At 34.4% G+C, this 21,352-nt stretch overlaps 1 protein-coding gene across 7 annotated transcripts in view; it reads right to left on the bottom strand.

Moving 5' to 3' along the window:
- APC (APC regulator of WNT signaling pathway) overlaps positions 1-21,352 on the bottom strand; it is a 112,837-nt gene that overhangs the window by 33,328 nt on the left and 58,157 nt on the right. For all 7 annotated transcript variants that reach the window (XM_031939445.1, XM_031939397.1, XM_031939410.1 and 4 more), the window contains 4 exons: positions 19,169-19,277; positions 17,658-17,771; positions 12,451-12,534; positions 4,805-4,909 (listed from right to left, as the gene is read on the bottom strand). In XM_031939445.1, coding sequence (XP_031795305.1) covers positions 4,805-4,909; positions 12,451-12,534; positions 17,658-17,771; positions 19,169-19,277 — 412 coding nt within the window. The remainder of the gene's footprint in view (positions 1-4,804; positions 4,910-12,450; positions 12,535-17,657; positions 17,772-19,168; positions 19,278-21,352) is intronic.

The raw sequence follows: 21,352 nt of genomic DNA, 5'->3' as shown, positions 1-21,352 counted from the left end.
TAGAGTACTGAGTGGCTATGCCAGAGCCAGAATTTGTTAGAGGCAGAATTTGAACTCAGATCTTCCTTACTCTAAGGCAGCTTGCTATGCTTTTCTTGAGCTACTAAATAAAATCATCATTTTTGTTAGTATTCAAAATTCTGACTAAACTGTTTAAAACAATCAAATACAGCAATCTCATTTCAAACACATTTATGCATTTATCAAGCTGTCATATATTGCACTCTCTATAGATGATATTAGATTATCTTATAGTTTCTAAACAAATTTGAATAACTGATATTCAAAATCATTGATATAATCTTCTTGTTCTTAGATCAGTGGTCTACAAAGTTGGGGATGAGGATCTTGGATATTACTTCAAGGAGTATATGATCTATTAACTAAAGGAAAGGAGAATGGGTAGAATCTTACTATTCAAATAAAAATCAAAATAGAGTTGTCTTTAACAGTCACACCTACCCCTTGTTCAGTCTCCCATAAATGTTCCTTCATCTTTCTATTGCTCTATGTATTCCCAACATTTCCTGATGCTCTAGGCACTGGTCCTTTATGACAGTTACAACCTGTTAATTGGCACCTATGGCAAAAACTGTGGCAAAATTTCATTCTAACAGTGTTAGTCCTTTGGAGGAGGACCTTTGTGTTCAGAGAAGTGAAAAGTGAATAAGATCTTCAACCCAGTTTTGTTGTGGTTTAAAAAAATATGAGTTGTATGGTAATACAAGTATATCATTTCTAAATAAGTGAATATGTATAAACTGAAAAATTCTTTACAGATGGTGGTCTCATGATGAATAAAAAAATATTAGTGCTTACTATGTGTACTGCTAATACAAAAAAAAAAAAAAAGATAATCCTTGTTCTCAGGAAACTATTAATCTAATTGAAGGAGACAAACCACATAGGAGGGTTCAATAGCAAGCGATTAGAATTTACTCCTTTCAACAACTAGGATGATGCTACTGTTTTTCAGTCCTGATCAGCCACAAGGACACATTATATGGGCAGTGTAAAAACTGCATGTTTGAATGTCCACTCTCACATAAATTCGGACAGCTGTTGATATTTCTTTTTAAATCATAGATTAATTTAAATGGGTAAGCCAGAAAGCCCTTTTCTTGATTCCCTGCAGCTGCAACCAGTGACTTCTAACTCACTCAAGTATTCTTTGGTTATCAGCATACTACCTACCTCCTGCTTGGAATGCAATTCTAACTACTTTGTTACTTTGTACCAGACACATCACTACCAAATCACTGACACCCTGACTAGACTCATTCTTCAAAGGTTAACATACTTCTTTCACTTCAATACTTTTCCTATTCTAGTGATTCTGAATTCCCAATTGCCAATGGGGGCAAAAATAAAACAAACCCTGTTTCCAAACCCTATTAGGTATTCTTTTTTCTTTCATCTACTTCAACTTTATTTTGGTATGAGTAAAAGGCAGATCTACTATAGCTCATTACTTATAGTAATCTAGAATTTACTGGTTCCTCCACAGAGTTCTCATCACAATCCTCTTTTATCATCCTGCAACTCTTCCCCAAAGATGAGTTAGAGGAAAAAGGGCAATGTTGTGAAATGTCCCTGAAAGTGGATACAAAGTGGAAAGTATCCACCCAACTCCTACAGAAGGAAGTCAATCCTTTAGAGTCCTCTCATAAAGTTATGATGTTATCTTTCTGTTTATCCATCCCTACTAGCTAGTAGGGTGGGAACATAAGGTAATTCTCCCTGACCTGTGATAGGAATTAGTTTCTAAGCAAGAAGTATCATCTTTGCTGAAGCCTGATGTCCCTGCTGCTGCTCCTATTTGTGGTTATATCTTTACATCAAAAGACCCATTAAGGGCTGCAAAAATCTGGCACCATCCATCACATGGACCTGACTGTTTAGACCTGGGCTAGAGGTGAAGCATAGAATTCTGGATGTTTTCCTGCATCTACTCACTGATTTGTTTTATTTTTCCAATATTTCTATTTTAATTTTTCTTTTTATCCTTATAGCAGGCTTTTCAGAAGTCACTGATGACTAATAAAAAGCCATAAAGTATAAAAAAAAAAATATATATATATATATATATTTATATATTATATATATATAAATATATATATTGATATATATTGTATATTTGTAAATATATAATATATAAAAATATATATAAAAATAAGATATAGAAGGTCCTCTAGAATTGAGTTATTAAAAAACTCCACCCACGTTGCTAGGAAAACTCCAGTATGGTGAAGAACCAGATAAAAATACCTAGGAAATGTTTAAGATAATAAATTCAACACAAATAATATCAATTAGTGCTTTTCTAAGTCATTATGTGGCAGGTAAGTGGATCTGCTCTAGAATTCCTTATGAACCTGAACAAGGAACAGAGAATGGTAGAAACAATATTTCTAACACTTGGGTTTCCAAACCATGTGCCACAGTACTATAAGGAAATAGGGAGAATTTAAAATTTCCACTGGAAATAATGAACTCTTGGACACTACTCAGATGATTAGTTTGAAGTAGTTAACACTTTCTATATTGGAAGACTCTACATTCTTTTTCATGGCATTCTCTAATGTTTTAGATGTTTTTGCTTACTTGTACTTTTGGTTATGCCAGTAACTTCTTGAACTATCTCATTTGTAGTGCACTACTTCTGCAAAATTGAATTTTCAGCAGCTGCTATGATTAAAAAAAAGCAAGTAGTGAATGAAAACCAACAAAGAAGAGGAAATGAGAGTGCCAGTGTCCAGTCTGATCCTAATGTCTGAGAAAATGTGAAGTGCTCAAGAGATACATACATCCCATTAATAAGTATTTGTGATTTGTTGTTATTCAGTGCTTTCAGTTGTGCCCTATTCTCTGTGACCCCCATTTTTGGTTTTCTTGGCAAAGACAGTGGAGTGGTTTGTCCTTTTCTTCTTCAGTTCATTTTACATATGAGAAAACTGAGGCAAAAATTAAATGACTTACCCAGGATCACACAGCTAGCAAGTATCTCGGGCTAGATTTGAACTAAGATCTTCCTAACTCCAGGCCTGATGTTGTATCCACTATACAACCTATCTGCCTGATTTTGGTTATTTAAAAATATTTTTTTCTTTCAATTTATGTGTATTATTTTTTTTCAAACTGCTACTAAGTTTTAGGATGCTTTGAGTTGTTTAGATTTAACTACTAAATAAATGGAATTGTTAGAAATTTCTTTTGGCTTTTAAGCACAGCAAAAAAAAAAAAAAAAAAAAATTACTAAGACACTAAGGGTGCTGTGAACTAAGAAATTTTGGGAACTTCTGCCCTAACTCCTGCCCTATCCAACTTAAATAAAATTCAATGCCATTAATTTTGTACATTGGCATGAAGAAAGAGTTTGTATAATGTTACTAAGAACTGTGAAATAATTAAGCTCAATAACTTTGAGCTACTAGATTCTTGTTTAAAAACTATTCAAATTTATAAGTGAGATTATGATTCTTAGATTTCAAAATGGAAGAAGTCATTCAGTCCAACTCCTTTATTTTAAAGTCCCAGAAAAGAAAGTATATGTATTAAGAAGTATAGTCAGGATTTAAGTCCATATCCTGACTTAAAATTCATTGCTCTTTCACTACAGCATTCCAGTTTAAATCATTAAATATTTTTTAAAAATGCGTATCTATAATTAACATTGCTTTTGTATATATTAGTATTAAATCAATTCCCTGAAATAAATAATCTCAAAATGATCCACAAAAGGAATACTGTGAGAATACTTTACATTATAAAGGAATATTATGAAAATAGTATTTAAAAAATATTTAACTGAAATATAGATAGCACAGGAGGAAATAGCACACTGAAAATAGGTTTAAACATAAAGGGAAAAAAATTTTTTCTATTACCAATATGACTGTTTCCTTCCACAACACATTTTCCCTATGTATACAAAACTGAGATAAAAGACATTTAAAAAAATGTATTTACTAAACCTAAAGTATTATAATATACAGAAACCAGAAACTGCATTAATTAGTAAAATCACACTCTAGCATAAAAGAAATTAAAATTGTTTCTATTTTAAACATATGCTAAAGAATTACTACAAATACTGATTTCAGTGTTAAAACTGGAAGGACAATTAACAAAATCAAGAATAATTTCTTAAGTATGAGCAATAACTTAAGCTTTAATAACAATAAAAAATTACCTTAAGACTTGTCAAACAGATTCTGAATAGAATCTTATTAGAAAACTAAAATAAGATATCACAATGTTAAAAGATTTGTTATGAAAAAGGTTAATTACTTCCTTACATTAAAAATAACAAGCTGACAGGAAAAAAAATTTTCATAAACTTGAAAATTATGTAAAAAATGATTTTATTTTCATTTCCAGGTTTACAAAGTCCAGAAGTAGAAGAGAAAACAAGAATGACAATGTAAGTGCCTCATTATAATAACCAGAGTTTTTTTTGATATTTGATAGATAGGGATGAAATTGTTCTAACCAAGGCAAAATAATTCAAACAAATTAAAAACTGATAGTTAAAAATCTATTACACAACAATCTTGCCACTTCAGACTAAACTTTGGATACTATTTCACTATTTGAAAAATACTAAAGATTCTAAAAATATACCTGGTAATTTTGAGAGTATTGTCAGTATCTCACCAAATATCAGTCTCTTAGCTTTTGAAGAAATCTTAAACAATCTCCAAAACCAGTAACTTAAAGTGTTCATCTTATAATAATAATAATAAAAATTAACCATGCTACCATTTTAAATATGTAATTTAATTAAACAAAATGATTCATTTACCTGACCACTATTAGATGGTGCCATGCTGATTTCTGTTGCTCCTAGGCCTTCATTCTGCCTCTCTGCTTCATGGGAGATGGCATCAGGTTTGCTCTGAGATGCCCTCTAAAAACAAGAACTTACATCATTAAACATAGAACCAGAATCTACTTTTTTATAGAGCTTTAAGCTATGTTATGAGCCAGAACTTGAAACAAGGTGATAACTCGATGGAAATGATAGAAACAATGCTTTAGTTAACACCTTTGAGAGTTCACACATTAGCTCACACGTCTGGGAGATTTCAAGGTTCAGTATGAGATATCCAAATTCATACCTCCCATAATCCCACTCTCAGAGGAGGAGTCAACCTTTGAGTTTACACCTAAAAAAGAGCATAAAAACAGCTGAGCTCAGTCAGGAGAGTTCAGTTGAAAAAGATTGAAAGCCAGAAGTCAGCGAGTTCGGGAGATTGACAAGCTAGAGACTGCAGTAGGGCAGAACGAAGGATTCAGAGAAGTAGAACCAAGATTCAGTGGGAGCTGGAGGCGACAAAGGACAAGCTGCAAGAGCTCTTGGAACCAAGCAGAGAGATAGGCCTCTAAGAAAACTAACCGGGCTATTTTGGAGGAAGCAATAAAAGATCTGAACTTTTAACACCTGGCTGTATTTGACGTGACTATTACTTGGAACGGAAACTAAGGCTGCCTCCAGAAAACCTCCCCAAGAAACTTGCCCACAGAGAACCATTATATTATAAAAAAAGAAGAGAACACTACAAAACTATTATATTATTTACAAAAATTTAGAAAGAAATAAAACTATTCTTTACATTTGATAATTACCAACTGACTGCCTCAACAAAACTCCAAGATTACAGTAAAGCATGCTTTCTAAGCATTACAGCCTTCCCTGAAAGCAAAGAATTTTCTGAGGCATGCAGAAATACTGTCCTCCATACATCAAGATCAGGAATATAACTGAACTGGAATAGATAACTGTCTTCTTTAAAGTCATAAAATCCATGCATTTATTGCTTTTGGATGACCTCACAGGTCAGACACCTTAATATATTAATCTATACAGTACATATTTTCATCAAGAAAAATTCTTAGGAAATCCTTTAAAAAACTTTAAAGAGTAAAGACCATAAAAATTTCCATTCCGATATGAACAAAACCTAAAATAGGGAGAGTTCCTTATGTCACATTTCAAGTCTGGTGCTCTAATACCTTTTCTGCACATTTGAAAGTACAATTTATCTTTTGCATGGGAATTATGCATGTTTCACTCTAAGAAAATCTAATACAAAAACTCAGCTAACAAGTGAAATTTGCAAAAGATAAATTAGTACATTCACACCACAAATTTTTTTTTTTAGTTTTTATAAAATATTTCATGTAAAAGTCCTTTTAAATATCAAACTTCTACATACATTTAGAACTGGTCAAAATTTTATTTCTTAAATCAACTTTTTCAACAAGATTATATTGTAGAAAATGAGTATACTCATAAATAATGAGTACTTTCAGTGTCAGAATTACAGAATCACAAAACGTTGAACTGAAAGCACAAAGAGAGGATCTCTTCTAAACTTTTTCTAGATTTGAGGAAGTTGAAGCTCAGAGAAATCAAGTGACTTGCCAAAGGATTCCAGAGCTAATTACTGGAAGAACTCAACCTAATAAGTGCTCTCTAGTCATTCCACTGAACAACCTTGCTCTTAATAGATGTATATGAGATGAAATATATGAGAGGCAATGTAGCTCAATCCCAGATATCTTGGCTGTGTAGCATCTCAGGGCCCTTAGCAGCACTAATTGTACATAGTAAATAACATTGGAATGTATTGACGGAGGAAGTTTCTTTATAGAGAGCTCTTAATTCTGACAAAAATTCCTGCAAATCAAATTTTATGAAACTGTTAAAATAGCTTTTTTACACTACATCCAAATCACAAGTTGGGGCAAAAATTCCTGCAAACCAAATTTTATGAAACTGTTAAAATACTTTCTTACACTACATCCACATCACAGAAAAGGCAACACATCTTCTAAATAAAAATTATAGATATATGACTATAGCTCGGAATGAATGGAATGTTAGATTTACCAAACACATATGTTCTAAGAACAGAATCTAATTCATATTTCCTAGAATAAATCAGAGGTCCAAAACTGACTGTGCTCATTTGGATTCTTGAATTTGTGTAATACTGAAATTCCAACTGGTTCACATATCACAGAATAAGATGCAACCTAATAAGGAATAAGAACTCAACCTAATAATTGCTTTCTCTCTATTTATTCCACTGAACAACCTTGCTCCCAATAGATGTATATGAGATGAAATATATGAGAGGCAATGTAGCTCAATCGCAGACATCTTGGCTGTGTAGCATCACAGGGCCCTTAGCAGCACTAATTGTACATAGTAAATAACATTGGAATGTATTGAGTCAAGTCAATGTTACATTGCTCTTCTCCCTCCTTTCCCACTTAAAGACATTCTCATCTGGTCACAATTTTCAGGTACAGCATTTTTATTACACTTTAAAAAAAAAAAAAAAGCATTCTCTCAATTCCTTCACTGAGAATGTCATCCTATGTAATGTAATGGCACACTTCATATTAATTCACCTTTTCATTCTATCTTGATCCTGAATCAATGACCTTTCTTCTTCAGTTACCATCCCCTCAAGCTACTATCCAGTCTTTCTTTGCTTTCATAACTAAATTCTCAAGTGGAACTTTTTATATCTAAGTCCCCTACTTCTCATCCGTAATATTTCAAACACTCAACATATACCATGTGATTCCACTGTATAACTGCAACTATTCCTTAATGATAAGTCTAACGACTTTTTATTAATTCTTATCCTTCTTGACCTTTCAGCAGCATTTGATATGTTATAGATCATACCTTCCAACAGATAAATGCTCTTTTTTGGCTTTTCATGGAACTGCTCTGACATGTTTCTTTTCCTGTCTGACTCCATCTCAGTTTCCTGTGCAACATAATCATCCATATCTTATTCCCTATATGTGAGTGAACCTTGAAGTCTCTCTTCCTTTCTTTTTCCTATAGGAAGAGGAGAAAATGCTCAAATCTCCTGCCTGATCTACAGTGTCCTCCACGAAAATGCTATTTCATTGCACAACAGACTGCTTCCCTTTGAGGTAAGGGTAGAAAATACCATTCTATTGCCCAGGATCTCCTGCTCTACTTCCAGTGGGGAAATGCTATTCCACTGTGCCAATTCTTCAGTCAGATCTCCAGCCTCCCTTATTTAAAAAGAAAAATGCCATTCCATTTATCACTAGGCTCTTCCCTTCTAAGGAAGTAGAGAAAGGTCATTCTTTCCAGTCTCCAACCTGGTCTCCTACCCTGGGACTAAGGTTTCAGCTTTCAAGCATCTGTCTCCTCTAAGCTACTTGGTCTAAACCCAGAGAGGATTCTACCTTGAAGCCAAATACTTAAGATTAAAAATAAAGCCTACTAAAATTCCTCAATAAATAATAATACCCTTACTTCTTCTAATCTACCCATTCCAGTGATTCTGAACATCCCAAAATTATTCAACCCCAACCTCCCCAATCTCCACTGATCAGTCTTTTATACCAATTTCCCTATCCCCCAATCTCCCATTCTAAAGCAAAATACTTCTTTCACTGTGCTCTTTGAATAATTTACTTTATAACAAACTTACTTCCACTTTAAATCCCCCCCCCCAAATCCTTCATCTTCAATCTTTTCTTTCTCACTTCTTCCATCTTCTAGTTTTTAAATCTATCTCCCTCCTGATGACACAGCCTCCTTTTGTAGCACTAGCTGTACTTTGACTGATTTTCCCAAAATCACTGGTTGAAGTGGAAGAGTTAGAATATTTTTTGCTCCCCATTGCTACTTCCAGGTTCTTCTACCACAAATTCAGTAACCTTTTCTCCTTTGGAAGTTCACTCTATTTAAATCTACTACCCAATCAAAATTTTGATTACTTTCTCTATTGACTTCTTTTCTCTTCAACTCTTGCCGTCATACTATCAGGGTTCAACACACATATTTGATAATTCCTCAAACGTGCTAGTTTCATAGTGCATCATTTTATTTCATTTGATCTTGGCCTTCAGAGACCATGAAATGAAATCCCAGAGGCAACTTATGGAGTTGGTGCCCAATAAAAGGATCTACCATAAAGGTTATGGGGATTGATGAGCCTCAGCCAGGAAACCAATTTATAGTCTCTAGCTCCCTTTAGTTATACATAAAAATTCTCATTATTCTTGATCTTGCCACCACCCACAAATGCCACTTTTAAAATTTTGAACTTCGAAATTCTCTTTTCTATTACATAATCTACTATTACTGCATCTTTCCTCTGCCACGAAACTCCAACCTATGGGATTTTTTTCATCTATATCATAACCTTCAATTACTCATTGAGGAGGCAACAGGGACAACAGCTGTTGAATCAGACAGCATAGACTAAAATCAGTTTTACTATTTAATATCAATGGGATCTTGGACAAGTTAACCTCTCCCTGAGATTCAATTATAAAATAACAGGATTGGATTAGATGATGTCTACCTCTAAATCTTTTTTTTTTCTGATAATTTTAAAAATCAGGAAGAATGCTATATTGGAATACCTAAGAACTATATGTTCAATTAGTATCACTGTAAAATTATAACACTTTTGTAGTTGTTTGCTCTCAACAAAGATTATTTTTTTCCTAAAAGACAACAAAACTGTCAGGGAGAACTGACTGGTCTCTGCCTTTCTGAATAAAAATTCCTGGTAATCTAAGTATATAAAATTTCCACTGAGTAGGAGGAACTCGTTAGATTTAGTGCATTTTTAAAGAACATGATATGTTTCCATATGGAAATGGGGGTGTGGAGGAAGGGAGGGAGTGAGTGATATGGAGAGGATAAGTGTCACAATATCCTTGTTCCATATCCTTGCTGTGTTAAGGCAATGTAAATCTCCTTTTATTCCTCCCTTTGCTTATTGCTTCAATTTATCTCAACAGAGAATCTGAACAGGGTCCTGCTATTTGGTTTACCTCTAATATTTGGCATAATGTATAATTGGAATGAGATAAAATAATGTACTGGCTCATACCGTAGCTGGGTTGGGGGTTGAGTGTCACATATATGGAAGATAGGGCAATCAGATGACAGGGCTTGTACATTGAGTCTTCTCTATGGGGTAGGGAGAAAGTTCCTACTTAAAGTAATTAACCCGATGGGTATTTGAGTAGACTGCCCAGGACAATAAAGTGACATGTCCAGCACTCCCCAGCCTTAGCTTAAGGCTGACTGTCCTGTAGAAGTAGAATGCCAGCATAAGACAAGAAGTAAAATGGCTCAGTATTGTTAACAACTTGAGATAGAACTCTTGGCCTTCAGGGACCATGAAATGAAATTCCAGAGATAACTAGTGGAGCTGATGCCCAGTAAAAAGTATCTCCCCTAAAGCTTCCCTCAACAAGGAAACTACCTTATGGTCTTTGATTCAAAGGTTCTACTCCCCTAAAAGATAGGATCTATGAGATAGGAGAATGAGATCTAAAGTGGGGAAGATACTCTGTATGAGTGAGCAAGGGATAGCTGGATCTTCTTCATTTAGATGCATTTAAGGGGTGTGTGTGTGTGTGTGTGTGTGTGTATGTGCGTGTGTGTCTCAAATAGAACTTGATCAATGATTGCAAGCTAAGTCTGAGGATGTAGTCTAAATTTCTCCAGGTGACTTTCCTAAGTTAAAGGAAGTTTTTGAAGGCCTTTTTAAAATAAATCTAATCAGCTAGATTTATTAGAGCCTCCAGACAAGAATGCTCTTTAGGTCACTGAGATAGAGTTGCTCATTATCTGACACTATAAAGATGAATCCCTTTTGATGTCATCTCTCCTGGAAATCTTCAAGGGAGGGGGTGAAGTTCAAACCATGGCTTGATAGATGGAATTTATGCAGGGTGGGGTGCATGGGAGAAGCGAACTAGACGGGGATGGAGGGAAAATCAACTACTGCATTCTGTGACAAGACTGCCTCAGAGTCAAGTACACTACACATTTCACTTTCGGAGTAAGACCTCATCAGACTCAGGACAGTGAGGTGGCAGAATGGATGCAGCAGTAAAGTCAGAAAGTTGAGTTCAAATCTGGTATCTGATACTATGTGGTGGGGCAAATCACTTACTCCTGTTTTCCTCAGTTTCTCATCTGCAAAATTAGCTATAGAAGGAAAAGACAAAACCCTCCAGTATCATTGCCAAGAAAACCCCAAATGGGACTAAAAACAACATCTATCAGAATTTAGCTTCAGACTTTACCTGTATTTCGCCCCTACATGTAGGTTAATCAGTTGGTGAAATTTGGGCAAGCCCAGACAGTTGTAACTTGAACAGAAATTACCATAGGTGTAAATTTGTGTTCTAAGGATGGAGGAAGAACTCACAAAAGCCTGCCACCACACTAGCTAAGTGGGAGAAGGCAATGACCTCCTCTCCTGCAGGGAACTTTGGATGTAACTCCTGAAATCTGGGGTGGAGAAGAAAGCAATTAATAGCTATCATACTCATAGGAACGAGTAAAATTAAACAGAGAAATTTAGCACAAAGATACCAGAGGCCCTTCAGCTCAATCTAAAGCATAATCCTCTAAAAGCCTTCTGATCTATATGGATCACTCAAGAAGTCACAGAAAGAAGACAATTAAGATGCATTTCCTGGATCTTCCATTTTAGGGAAGGGCTCAGACCAGCCATTCTTCATTCTCTGAACTTAGTTACTAAACCCCAGTTGCTTCCTAACTCTGCTATATAAGCGCCTTCTTCTGTTGGCGAGTTCTTCTAGAAACCCCATTTTGGGGAAGGGCCTCTTTCATTGGATTCATCTACTGTATTCCTGAATGGTTATCTTCTCCCTATCCCTTGCTTTTCAACCATGACATATGTCTTAGGGTTCCTAGTTGGCTCTGGAATACTCTGAAATACATGGCTAGACAGGCTATGGATATGACCTAGTATGGCAACTTTCAAATTCCTAGGAGAAAATTATTAATTTTACAATTCTCTATAGTATTCCTTTGAGTAAGAGACTCTCCAAGAGCACCTGGGACCCATGAATTTATTTTAAAAACCACTGTGGTAACTGTATTCTGATCTAGTTAGTTTTCTTTTTAATACCATCTTTTTATTTTATGTATTTGAAATCATTATTCTGAGTGGTCCATAGCTTCACCATAACTGCCAAAGGAGTCTAACAATCATTCAGAAATATAAGTACAGCCCAGCATAATTTAGGAATTCAGGGTAACGACTATTCAAGAAATAGGTTATTCACTGATAGGAAGCATTCAGAGTTATACTCTGACTACGTGTAAATAAACTAGATGTAGGTTATAGTAGTATATTACTTACAACAAAGTAATCATATTATTTATGCATTATAACTACCCAAAGATAAACAGAGTAAGACAGCAACTACTTTTACTATTGCTCTAGCTAGGTCCAAAATAGAATAAACATTGAGATACCATTATAGTTACAGGATCCCATAGTTTTCAGTCCAGATAATATTTTATCACTAATTCTATCATATTAAAAAAAAACATGCTGCATATTTATTTACATATTGACATATAGTACAACTAAACAGCTTACAAACCTCTGCTTCTGCAGGTTGGGACTGTAATAACTGTCGTATGCGAAGTATATCTTTCTCGATTTGCTGAATTCTAGCCACTCTTAGCTAAAATAAAAATAAATGACAAAATTATATATAATGTGTGTATTTATATGTATACATATATATACACACATACACAAATGGTAAAAATATAATTATATAAACTATAATTGTTTTGACAAATTATGATAGACCAATGAATTCTTTCATTCCTATAGCATGAAATAAAATACAAATGTCAACACATTTATGATTAGAGACAAATGTCAACTCAACTTTTAGTATCTCATATTTTCTGCATTAGAAACATTCTCCTAACACTTCAAAGTGAGTCTTTAAAAGTTAAATTTCATTTTAAAGAAGGAATTAAAACATTTAAAAGTAGCTTTCAATAAGTAAATCCACTGGAAAATAAGTCATCAGAGCCAGATTTCTCTTTTACTTCAACTGGACTTCTGTTTTCAGTTTACTTAAACTAGGGCATACTTTTATGAAATTTTAGTTTGTATTAATCACAAAAAATTTAAAAAGTCAAATTTAGCAGTTTCTTTTTTCTCAATACAAAATCATTGATGTATGCTGACTTGTTTCTTCTAGATTATGATTGCAATTGAACACATTTTTTCATTTCTAGAACTACCATTACAATAACGGTTAAAATGCTAGATTTTTAAAAAGGTAAATAAAAAGGATTTGACCTAAAAAGAATAGTTAGAATGTCAGAACTACAAGAAAACAATGCGAAAGAAATCAATCTAACAATTAAATGTTTTCTGATGACCAGAGGCAGCCAGGTGGTGCATTGGATAGAGTGCCAAGCCTAAGCCTAGCATGAGAAAGGTTCATCATCCTAAGTTCAAACCTGGCCTGACATTCTATCTGTGTGGCCCTAGGCAAGTCACTTAACCCATTTAATTCAGTCCCTCATCTGTAAAATGAGTTGGAGAAGGAAATGGCAATCCCACTCCAGTATCCTTGCCAAGAAAACCCCAAAAGGGTCAGACATGACTAAGAATGACCCTACCTCAACAACAATAAAGGATGTTCTCAGGCCTATTAGGAACATCACTTTGGGGGAGGCGCTAGCACCGTGAGTCATCAGGAGTCTTTATTGACTGAACAACTATCACAAATGGAGAGTGGAGCTACACTTGAGTAGTTAAGTCAAAAGCCAGATTAGGAGTAATTAAGAAATAAGACTGACGGCAAAAAATGGAGGCAATAAGTACAGACTACCAGATTTTTGAGGATGGGGAAAACTTGTGGAAGTAGAGAGAATTCCTAACAGATATCAAGATCCATTGTTGAGAGGAAGAAGGAAGGAGTAAGGATAGACATGTGAAATGGTTATTATGGGGAATACAATAAAATGTCACTCAGGACTTTTTCCAGTTTGAAATTTGTGATTCCTATTATCTCAAGGCTTCAAGACTTAGCTCAAGAGGTCTTTTGAGGTTTAAGGCCTTTTTTTGATGTCCCCAGCTACATAGTGCCTTTCTGTTCCTAGGTTTACAAACTATCTTTTTGGTGTATGTTTTGGATATAGATGTGTCTCCCCCATTAAAATATAAACTTCTTAAGAGTAAGGACAGTTTGCAGTTTTCTCTTTTTATTCTCAGTGTTAACAGTGCTGAGTACACATTAGGCATCTGATAAATGCTAATGATTTATTATCTCAATTTGTCCTACGTGTTTTTGAGGATATACTGAACAGAAAGTTGTTGAATTCCATTGTTTCTGTTACTGGTTTCATTGTTCTACCTTTCTATTATTAAATCATTACCAAATAGTTTTGCTGGTTGTTGCTTTATACTATAGTTCATGATCCATAAATGTTATTCTCTCTTCCTTCCTACTTTATTTCAATATTTCCACTGATATTCTAGATACTTTGTTTCTCCAAATGAATTTGATTATTACTTTATACAGCTTTGTAAAGGATCCCTTTGATAGTTTAGATCAGGGGTCCTCAAACTACGGCCCATGGGCCAGATGCAACAGCTAAGGAAGATTATCCCCCTCACCCAGGGCTATGAAGTTTCTTTATTTAAAGGTCCACAAAACAAAGTTTTTGTTTTTACTATACAGTCGGAGGGACAGTAAACTGGCCCCCTATTTAAAAAGTTTGAGGACCCCTGGTTTAAATGGTATAGCAATGAAAGTATAAATTAACTTTGATAACATAGTCTAATTGTAATAACATGGCCTGGTCTTGAGCACCAAATATTTCTGTAAGCCAAAGTTTTTTAAACTGTGGGTTGCAACCCCATATGGGGCCATATAACTGAATGTGAGGATTTCAAAATTATGATTTGTATCAGTAAATGTTTGATTTATATGCCCATTTTATATTCTGAAAAACCTAGGGACATGTAAAAATTTCTTGGACAAAAAGAGATCACTAGTGCAACAGATTTAAGAAGCTCTGCTCTAAGATACAAGTTGCTCTTTATTTCCTTGAATGGCATTTTGGATATGAATATGGTTTCAACTCCAAAGAAGATGAAACCCTTTCTCCTATCCCAGGATAGCCCATCACTTCTACATGCTGCTAAGACCATGTTAGCTAGTATCAATGCTACTAACTAAAGCCTTAATGGACACTATGTTGATCAGCCTCCTCTCCTGTCTTATTACAGGAGAGTGAAGTAGCAAACTCCTCCCAAAGCCTTCCTTTGTAGAAGGCATAAAATGACTCCATCTGCTGTTTTGCCTGGTTTCAATTCCATGAAACAAGATACTACTCTCTGATGTCCTTCCCCCCAATTCTATGCTTGTTTTCCTTACTCCTTTTGTTAATTGTCTCTTCCCTTTACATTTCAAGCTCTTCGAGGACAGAGACTATATATATATATTTTTTGCATAGTGCCTGGCACACAGAAATTTCATAAACATTTACTGGACTGAACAAATATTTTGTGTGCTTTGGTTAACTGATTTACAAATATTTATGCATTCTACAGTTATTTTTAATGAGACTGTCCTTTCTATTACTGCCTCTTTAATTTTGTTGTTATTACATAAAAATGCTGTTAATCTGTGAGAGTTTATTTGATAGTCTGCAACTTTGCTGAAATAGTTATTTCAATTAATATCTTTGGTGATTCTCTAGGATCTTCTAAATAATCCACAATATTAGAAAACAAGAATCAATTTTTGTCCAGTTAGCCTGTTTTTGAAACTTTAATTTCTTTTGCTTCTCTTATACAATAGTTCTTTGCTTTACCTTTCCCTGGTTAAAATAACAATGCTTTCTCAATTTTTAGAATAATTTCTGTAGTACTAGTACTCTTTTCTTAAAAGCATGATAAAATTCTGATACTCCAATAGCATCTGTAGTTTTTTGTTGTTTTTAGTAGCTAATTCTCTTTTCTGAAATTTGATTATTTATGTCTTTCCTTGGTCTTCTGCTTATTTGAGCATGCTATTTCAAAGATGTTTTCCCTATTTCTTTGGTGTTTGTAATTTTAGTAGAATAGGACAGCATTTCTAATTAAGAAGTGCTGGTAAAGATTAAATAACTGGCTCACTGAACAAGTGTATATATAACGTTCTTTTAAGTTTGATCTGTATTAGTGACATTTTCTCCATCACTTTTTAAAGAACAGACAATTAGTGAAACAATAAATCAAGCTATGACTTGTAATGTTTGCACTTAGACCAACTTCAAAACCAGGACACTCTGAAAATTTAATGATCAATTGTGGTTAAAGCTGGCTCAAGCACATCGCAGATTCTGACCATTTTTTAACTTCTTCTGGTTCTGTTCTGATTCTTCTATGATCATTTGGGTATTGGGTTAATTGGATTTTCCAGTCCCACTAGCTACTTCTCTCTATTTCTCATTGCTTTCATTTCTAAACTATTTGAGAAAGTCAACTACAACTGTCTACTTCTTTTCTTCTCACTCCTTAATTCTATAGTCTGGCTTCTGATCACATTATTCAGTTGAAACTGATACATTCAAAGTTACCAATTATTTCATAATTGCAGAACTCAAAACTTCCTCTCAATCCTTATCCATTAGACCTCTTAGGAGTCTCAAATACTGTTGATTACACTGTTCTTCTTCGTCTTTTTTTTTCTTTTTCTTTTTTTTTGCTGAGGCAGTAGGGGTTAAGTGACTTATCCAGGGTTACACAGCTAGGAAGTATTAAGTGTCTAGGCCAGATTTGAATTCAGGCCCTCCTGACTTCAGGAGAGGTGCTCTATCCACTGCTCCACCTAGCTGCCCCACACTGTTCTTGATATTCTGATTTAGAAACTTCAACATGACATAGTTATCTCTTCGTTCTCCTCCTACTGAACTATTTCAGTCCAATCTCTCCTAAATCTCCATTCAGAATGTACCCACTAAATATGACTATACTTCAGTGTTCTGCTCTGGACCCTTTTCTCTTCTCCCTCTATATTAATTTTTTTGCTCACTGATCCCATCAATTCCCACAGATTCAATTATTATCTCTATGCAGATGATTTTCAGATTTATCTAGCTATAAGTTCTCTCCTATCTCACATCTCTAATTATCAACTGGGCATCTTCAATCCCAAATGTCCATAAGTCATTACCCTTACTAACAAACTATCCACTCCAAACTTGCTTATTTCTATTAAGAGTACCACCACCATTCCCTCAGTCACCTCAAATGGCAACATCAATGTCACCCTGGACTCCTTACTCTCTCACTCCCCATATTCAATCTGGTATAACTTCTATTGATTCGACCTTTTCAACATCCCCTGCATATATGTACCTTCCTCTGCTATGCAGATCCTTACTGCCTTATCACCCCATTTCTCATAGCTTTATAGTTATTCCTTCAATATCTCCCTATTCCTACATTCAATTATCAAATTGGTCTTTGTGAAATACTGCTACATTTGGGAACTAAAAATAATGTACAAAATATCTGTACTGAATTAAAAATGTTTAAAAAAAGAATATCTTAATTATTTTCCATCTCAAATGTATGTTTTTTTAAAAAATCCCTGTCACATTTCAATATCATCATCCAATAGTCTCCTGTAACAGAGAAAAAAGTTGAACAAAACAATTTTATCTGAAAGGACATGCAGAAAACTATATCTGACAGTCTGGCAAAATTCCAATGCCTTTCTAAATTAAATAGGAATTATTTGTATAGTCATAAGTGTTTCAAAAAGTATAATTTAATATTTTAAATTACCTGTGCTCGTTTTTCCATATCCTGGCAAGTACCTAGCTGTTCTTCCATTGCAGCTCTGATCTGCCTTGCTTCATACTCCAACTGCCTCCTAGTCATATCTGTTTGCAAAGAGAACTGGGGAGGGTAGCAAAGTAAAGTAGTAAAGGACAGAAAAAAAATTTTTTTAAGTCATAAGTGTATGAATTTTCATGCTAAAGAGCACACAATAATAAAATGAGGGAGTAAGAACAGTCAACAAATTCACAAATGGGCATGAAATACGCGCACACACACACACAAACACAGATAGATGTATATATGTGAAGCTAGTCAATTGTCAGTTTAAGAAAAACCTGATGGTTTGATTATTTTGGTTTGCAAAAGAAGTAATAACTAAGTCTAATTCCCTTTGTAAAATACAAAGTAAAATCCAAGTTCGTGTATATTTATTCTTGGTTACAAATTATTTTAAATAAAGGCAAATTTCTTATCTCTAACAAATCGTCAGTATCTTGCAATATTATTTGTAATTGTATATAACGGTTGAGTAATGGCTGATAAATTGCAAAATCTCAGTCACGGAAGAACCTGGGTATGGATATGAGAGTGGTTGTCCAATACTGTATCAGTATTAATAATACAAAGCTCTGGCTCATTCTATTCAAACTGAAAAGGTTTGTAGTCTTCACTATCAAATGCATGTTTGTTATTTGAAGGTCTAATCTACATTCAGAAAGGCTAATCACTAAGAAAGATTGCCAAGTAATAAAATTCTGGGACCACAACAATCCAAAAACTTTTCACTAAGATAGTATAGATTTCTAATGCAAAAAACAAGACAAAACAAAACAAAAGAAAGGTAACAACTGAATTAGAACCAATTCTGATATTTTCTGGAAGTATTTCTGGAAGTATCTGGAAAGATTACATTTAGCATTGACTTGAGATAGTCTCAGGGTATCTCCCACCATACATTTGAAATTATCTCATGTGATTCTAGAATCTTAACAGATCAAATAAAATAGGATGGTGAAAAGTAACAGACTCAGTCACAAAATCTGTCAGAAGGGGTATTAAGAAGGAAAAAAAAAAAAAAGAATCAGTTCTAGTAAACTCCAGCATATCCCTGGTCCTATAAAATTTCATCACTTTGTGACCTACAAAATTAATAAGCATACCACTTATGCCTTTACACAGAGTATGACTAAAACAACAACAAAAAAAAAAAATAGGGTGAAACACAGAACCCTAAGGCTTTGTACTCATAGACCCCTATTAAAATGTGAATTTCTCTTTATTTATGGTCATTTAACCAATTCTAATTCACTTAACTGTATACTGTTTAAAAGCAATGGCTTCTTTCAAAGCTAGAAATTAGTTTCTTTATAGAGCCATCTATATTAAAGAAGGTACTTTTAATTCTGCATAAATAATTAGAACAGATATAATCAAATATGCATTAATATAGCTGTTACTTATATAAAATAAGTTACTGAATCTAAATAAGTCAGTCAGGTTGCTTAGGTACTTACATTTTCTGTTAAAGGAAGACTATCTATCCTTTTAGTTAGGTTTTGAAGTTGAGCATAATACCAATCTTTTTCTTTTTCTTCTTTTTCAAGTTCTGCAAGTAGTAGTGATCTTAAAAAAAAAAAAAAGTTAGTGATAATGCAGAATATATATAAATCTACCACAGCACTTTAATAGCAGATTTTAGAAAAAATAAAAAAGACTAAATTATTAACATTGAATATAATTAAAAACAGATTAACTTTCAGTTCAATAAGCACTTATTTAGCATTTGCTATATTTTAGTCCAAAAGTCTGCCCCATAATTTCCATTCCTAATTTACTTGGCTTCTTCAAAATTCAGCTCAAAAGACCAAAAAGTTTTCCCTTCCATCTAATTCAATATATCTTGTATGCAAACAGTAATTTATAGGTTGTCTCTCATATTACAATGTATGTATCTTGGGAACAGGGACTGTTTTTTCTCTTTCTTAGTCAAAGAAGTACTTAGTGCAGTACTTTCCACATGGTACAATGGCTGTTGCCCTTAATGCTCTAAGGACCAAAAAGACTTAACTATGGTAGGGTCAAAATATACCCAACTGTGACTAATCAGATCACTTGATCAGCTTGAAAGGTTCTATGACAGGTTGGACACAAACAGTGCATGTGAACATTTGGAGTACAAATTTCCCTAAATTTACACATCTCACATTTTTTTTGAGCCACTACAATTTTGCTTTACTCAGAGTTGAGCATGTTTTTTGATACTGGTACCCATGCTGGGAAGTCCAATATCAGGGTCTCCCGGGTCTCACAATCAATTCCAAAGTTCTTTACTTCAAAGTATTCTTGTATTGCTTCTTCTGATCTCCAAGTGACCATCTGCCTTATGTCAGTATTATGTAAAAGAATCTTTTAGGCAAATATATGTTTGACATTTGAACAATGTGTCTTGCTCATCAGAGTTGTATTTAAATGTAGAATTTGAATGGTTGGCAGCTTAAAGAAAGAAAAAATCTCATTGTCCTGTACTTATCTTGCCAGGTGATATTAAGAAATCAGTCTAAGACAATTCAAATGGAAGCAATTCAGTTTCCTGGACTGGTGCCTGTACATTGTCCAGGGTTCACAAGAGTATAACAATGAGGTCTACAAAATAGCTCTGTAGACTTTCAGTATAGTATTCAGCCAAATATCCTTTTCTTCTACATTTTCCTTTGGAGCCTCCCAAACACTGAGCTAGCTCTAGCAAGGCATGCATCTCATTTATATAGATGTCCCTGGAAGATATACTGCTAAGGTAAATGAATTTATCCACAGATTAACATTTCCCTATTTTCTGCAAAAAAAAATGGTTACATGTACACAGATGGTGTAGGGCTAGCTGGTGAAAAAAAAAATTTTTTTTTGGTGTTTTTAGCCCAAAACTAGCACAAGCAACAGATCCATGCTTTGTTGTGTATCAGCTTTACAGGTTTCACTAAGTGCACAATCACCTGCAAAGAATCAAGTACCAATTTTCCCTCTCCACCTTAGTCTTGGTATATAGTTTTTTCCAAGTTAAATCATTTACCAGAAGTGTGGTAGGTAACCTTGATACCATTTTCATCTTCTTTTAAGGTATTAGATAACACAGGAAATATTACAGAAACAACAAGCACAAAGCCCTGTTTCATGCCACTGGTGATGGGAAACACAAGACCATCATCTATTATCCAGAACCCAGGCAAACATGACATCATGAAAGTGATGTACAATACTGATAAATTTCTCTGAACAATCAAATTTTTTGACATAACAAGCCCTCAGGAATGACTACTATCAGAGGCCATGGCCAAATTGATGAATGTCATATAAAAACCTTGGTTCTGTTCCTGCAATTTCTCCTGAAGTTGTCAGGTAGCAAACACCACATCAACCACATCAAATTCTTCAGCCCTCTCAGGTACATGATCACTGTTGGGATTCACATGGCAAGACCATCCCTCTCTTTTTATTCCCTTCTTTTTACTATTAAGAGACATCCTGTTTTCCAAAGATAAGGTCCAGCAAGCAAGCTGTGCCCTGGGCTCACAGCACAACAATCATTTCCTTTATCTTTTGGATGAACTCTGATGCAGCAAAATAACAGAACTGCTTCACAACTGCCTGAGGTGCTCCCTGAGCTCAGATGAGCACCTGCATATTCAAAGCTCATGAAGCCT

The sequence above is a fragment of the Sarcophilus harrisii genome, chromosome 1 (assembly GCF_902635505.1).
Source record: "Sarcophilus harrisii chromosome 1, mSarHar1.11, whole genome shotgun sequence".
Taxonomy (NCBI): domain Eukaryota; kingdom Metazoa; phylum Chordata; class Mammalia; order Dasyuromorphia; family Dasyuridae; genus Sarcophilus; species Sarcophilus harrisii.
The sequence above is the reverse complement of the archived record's forward strand: the minus strand, read 5'-3'. Positions and strand labels throughout refer to the sequence as shown.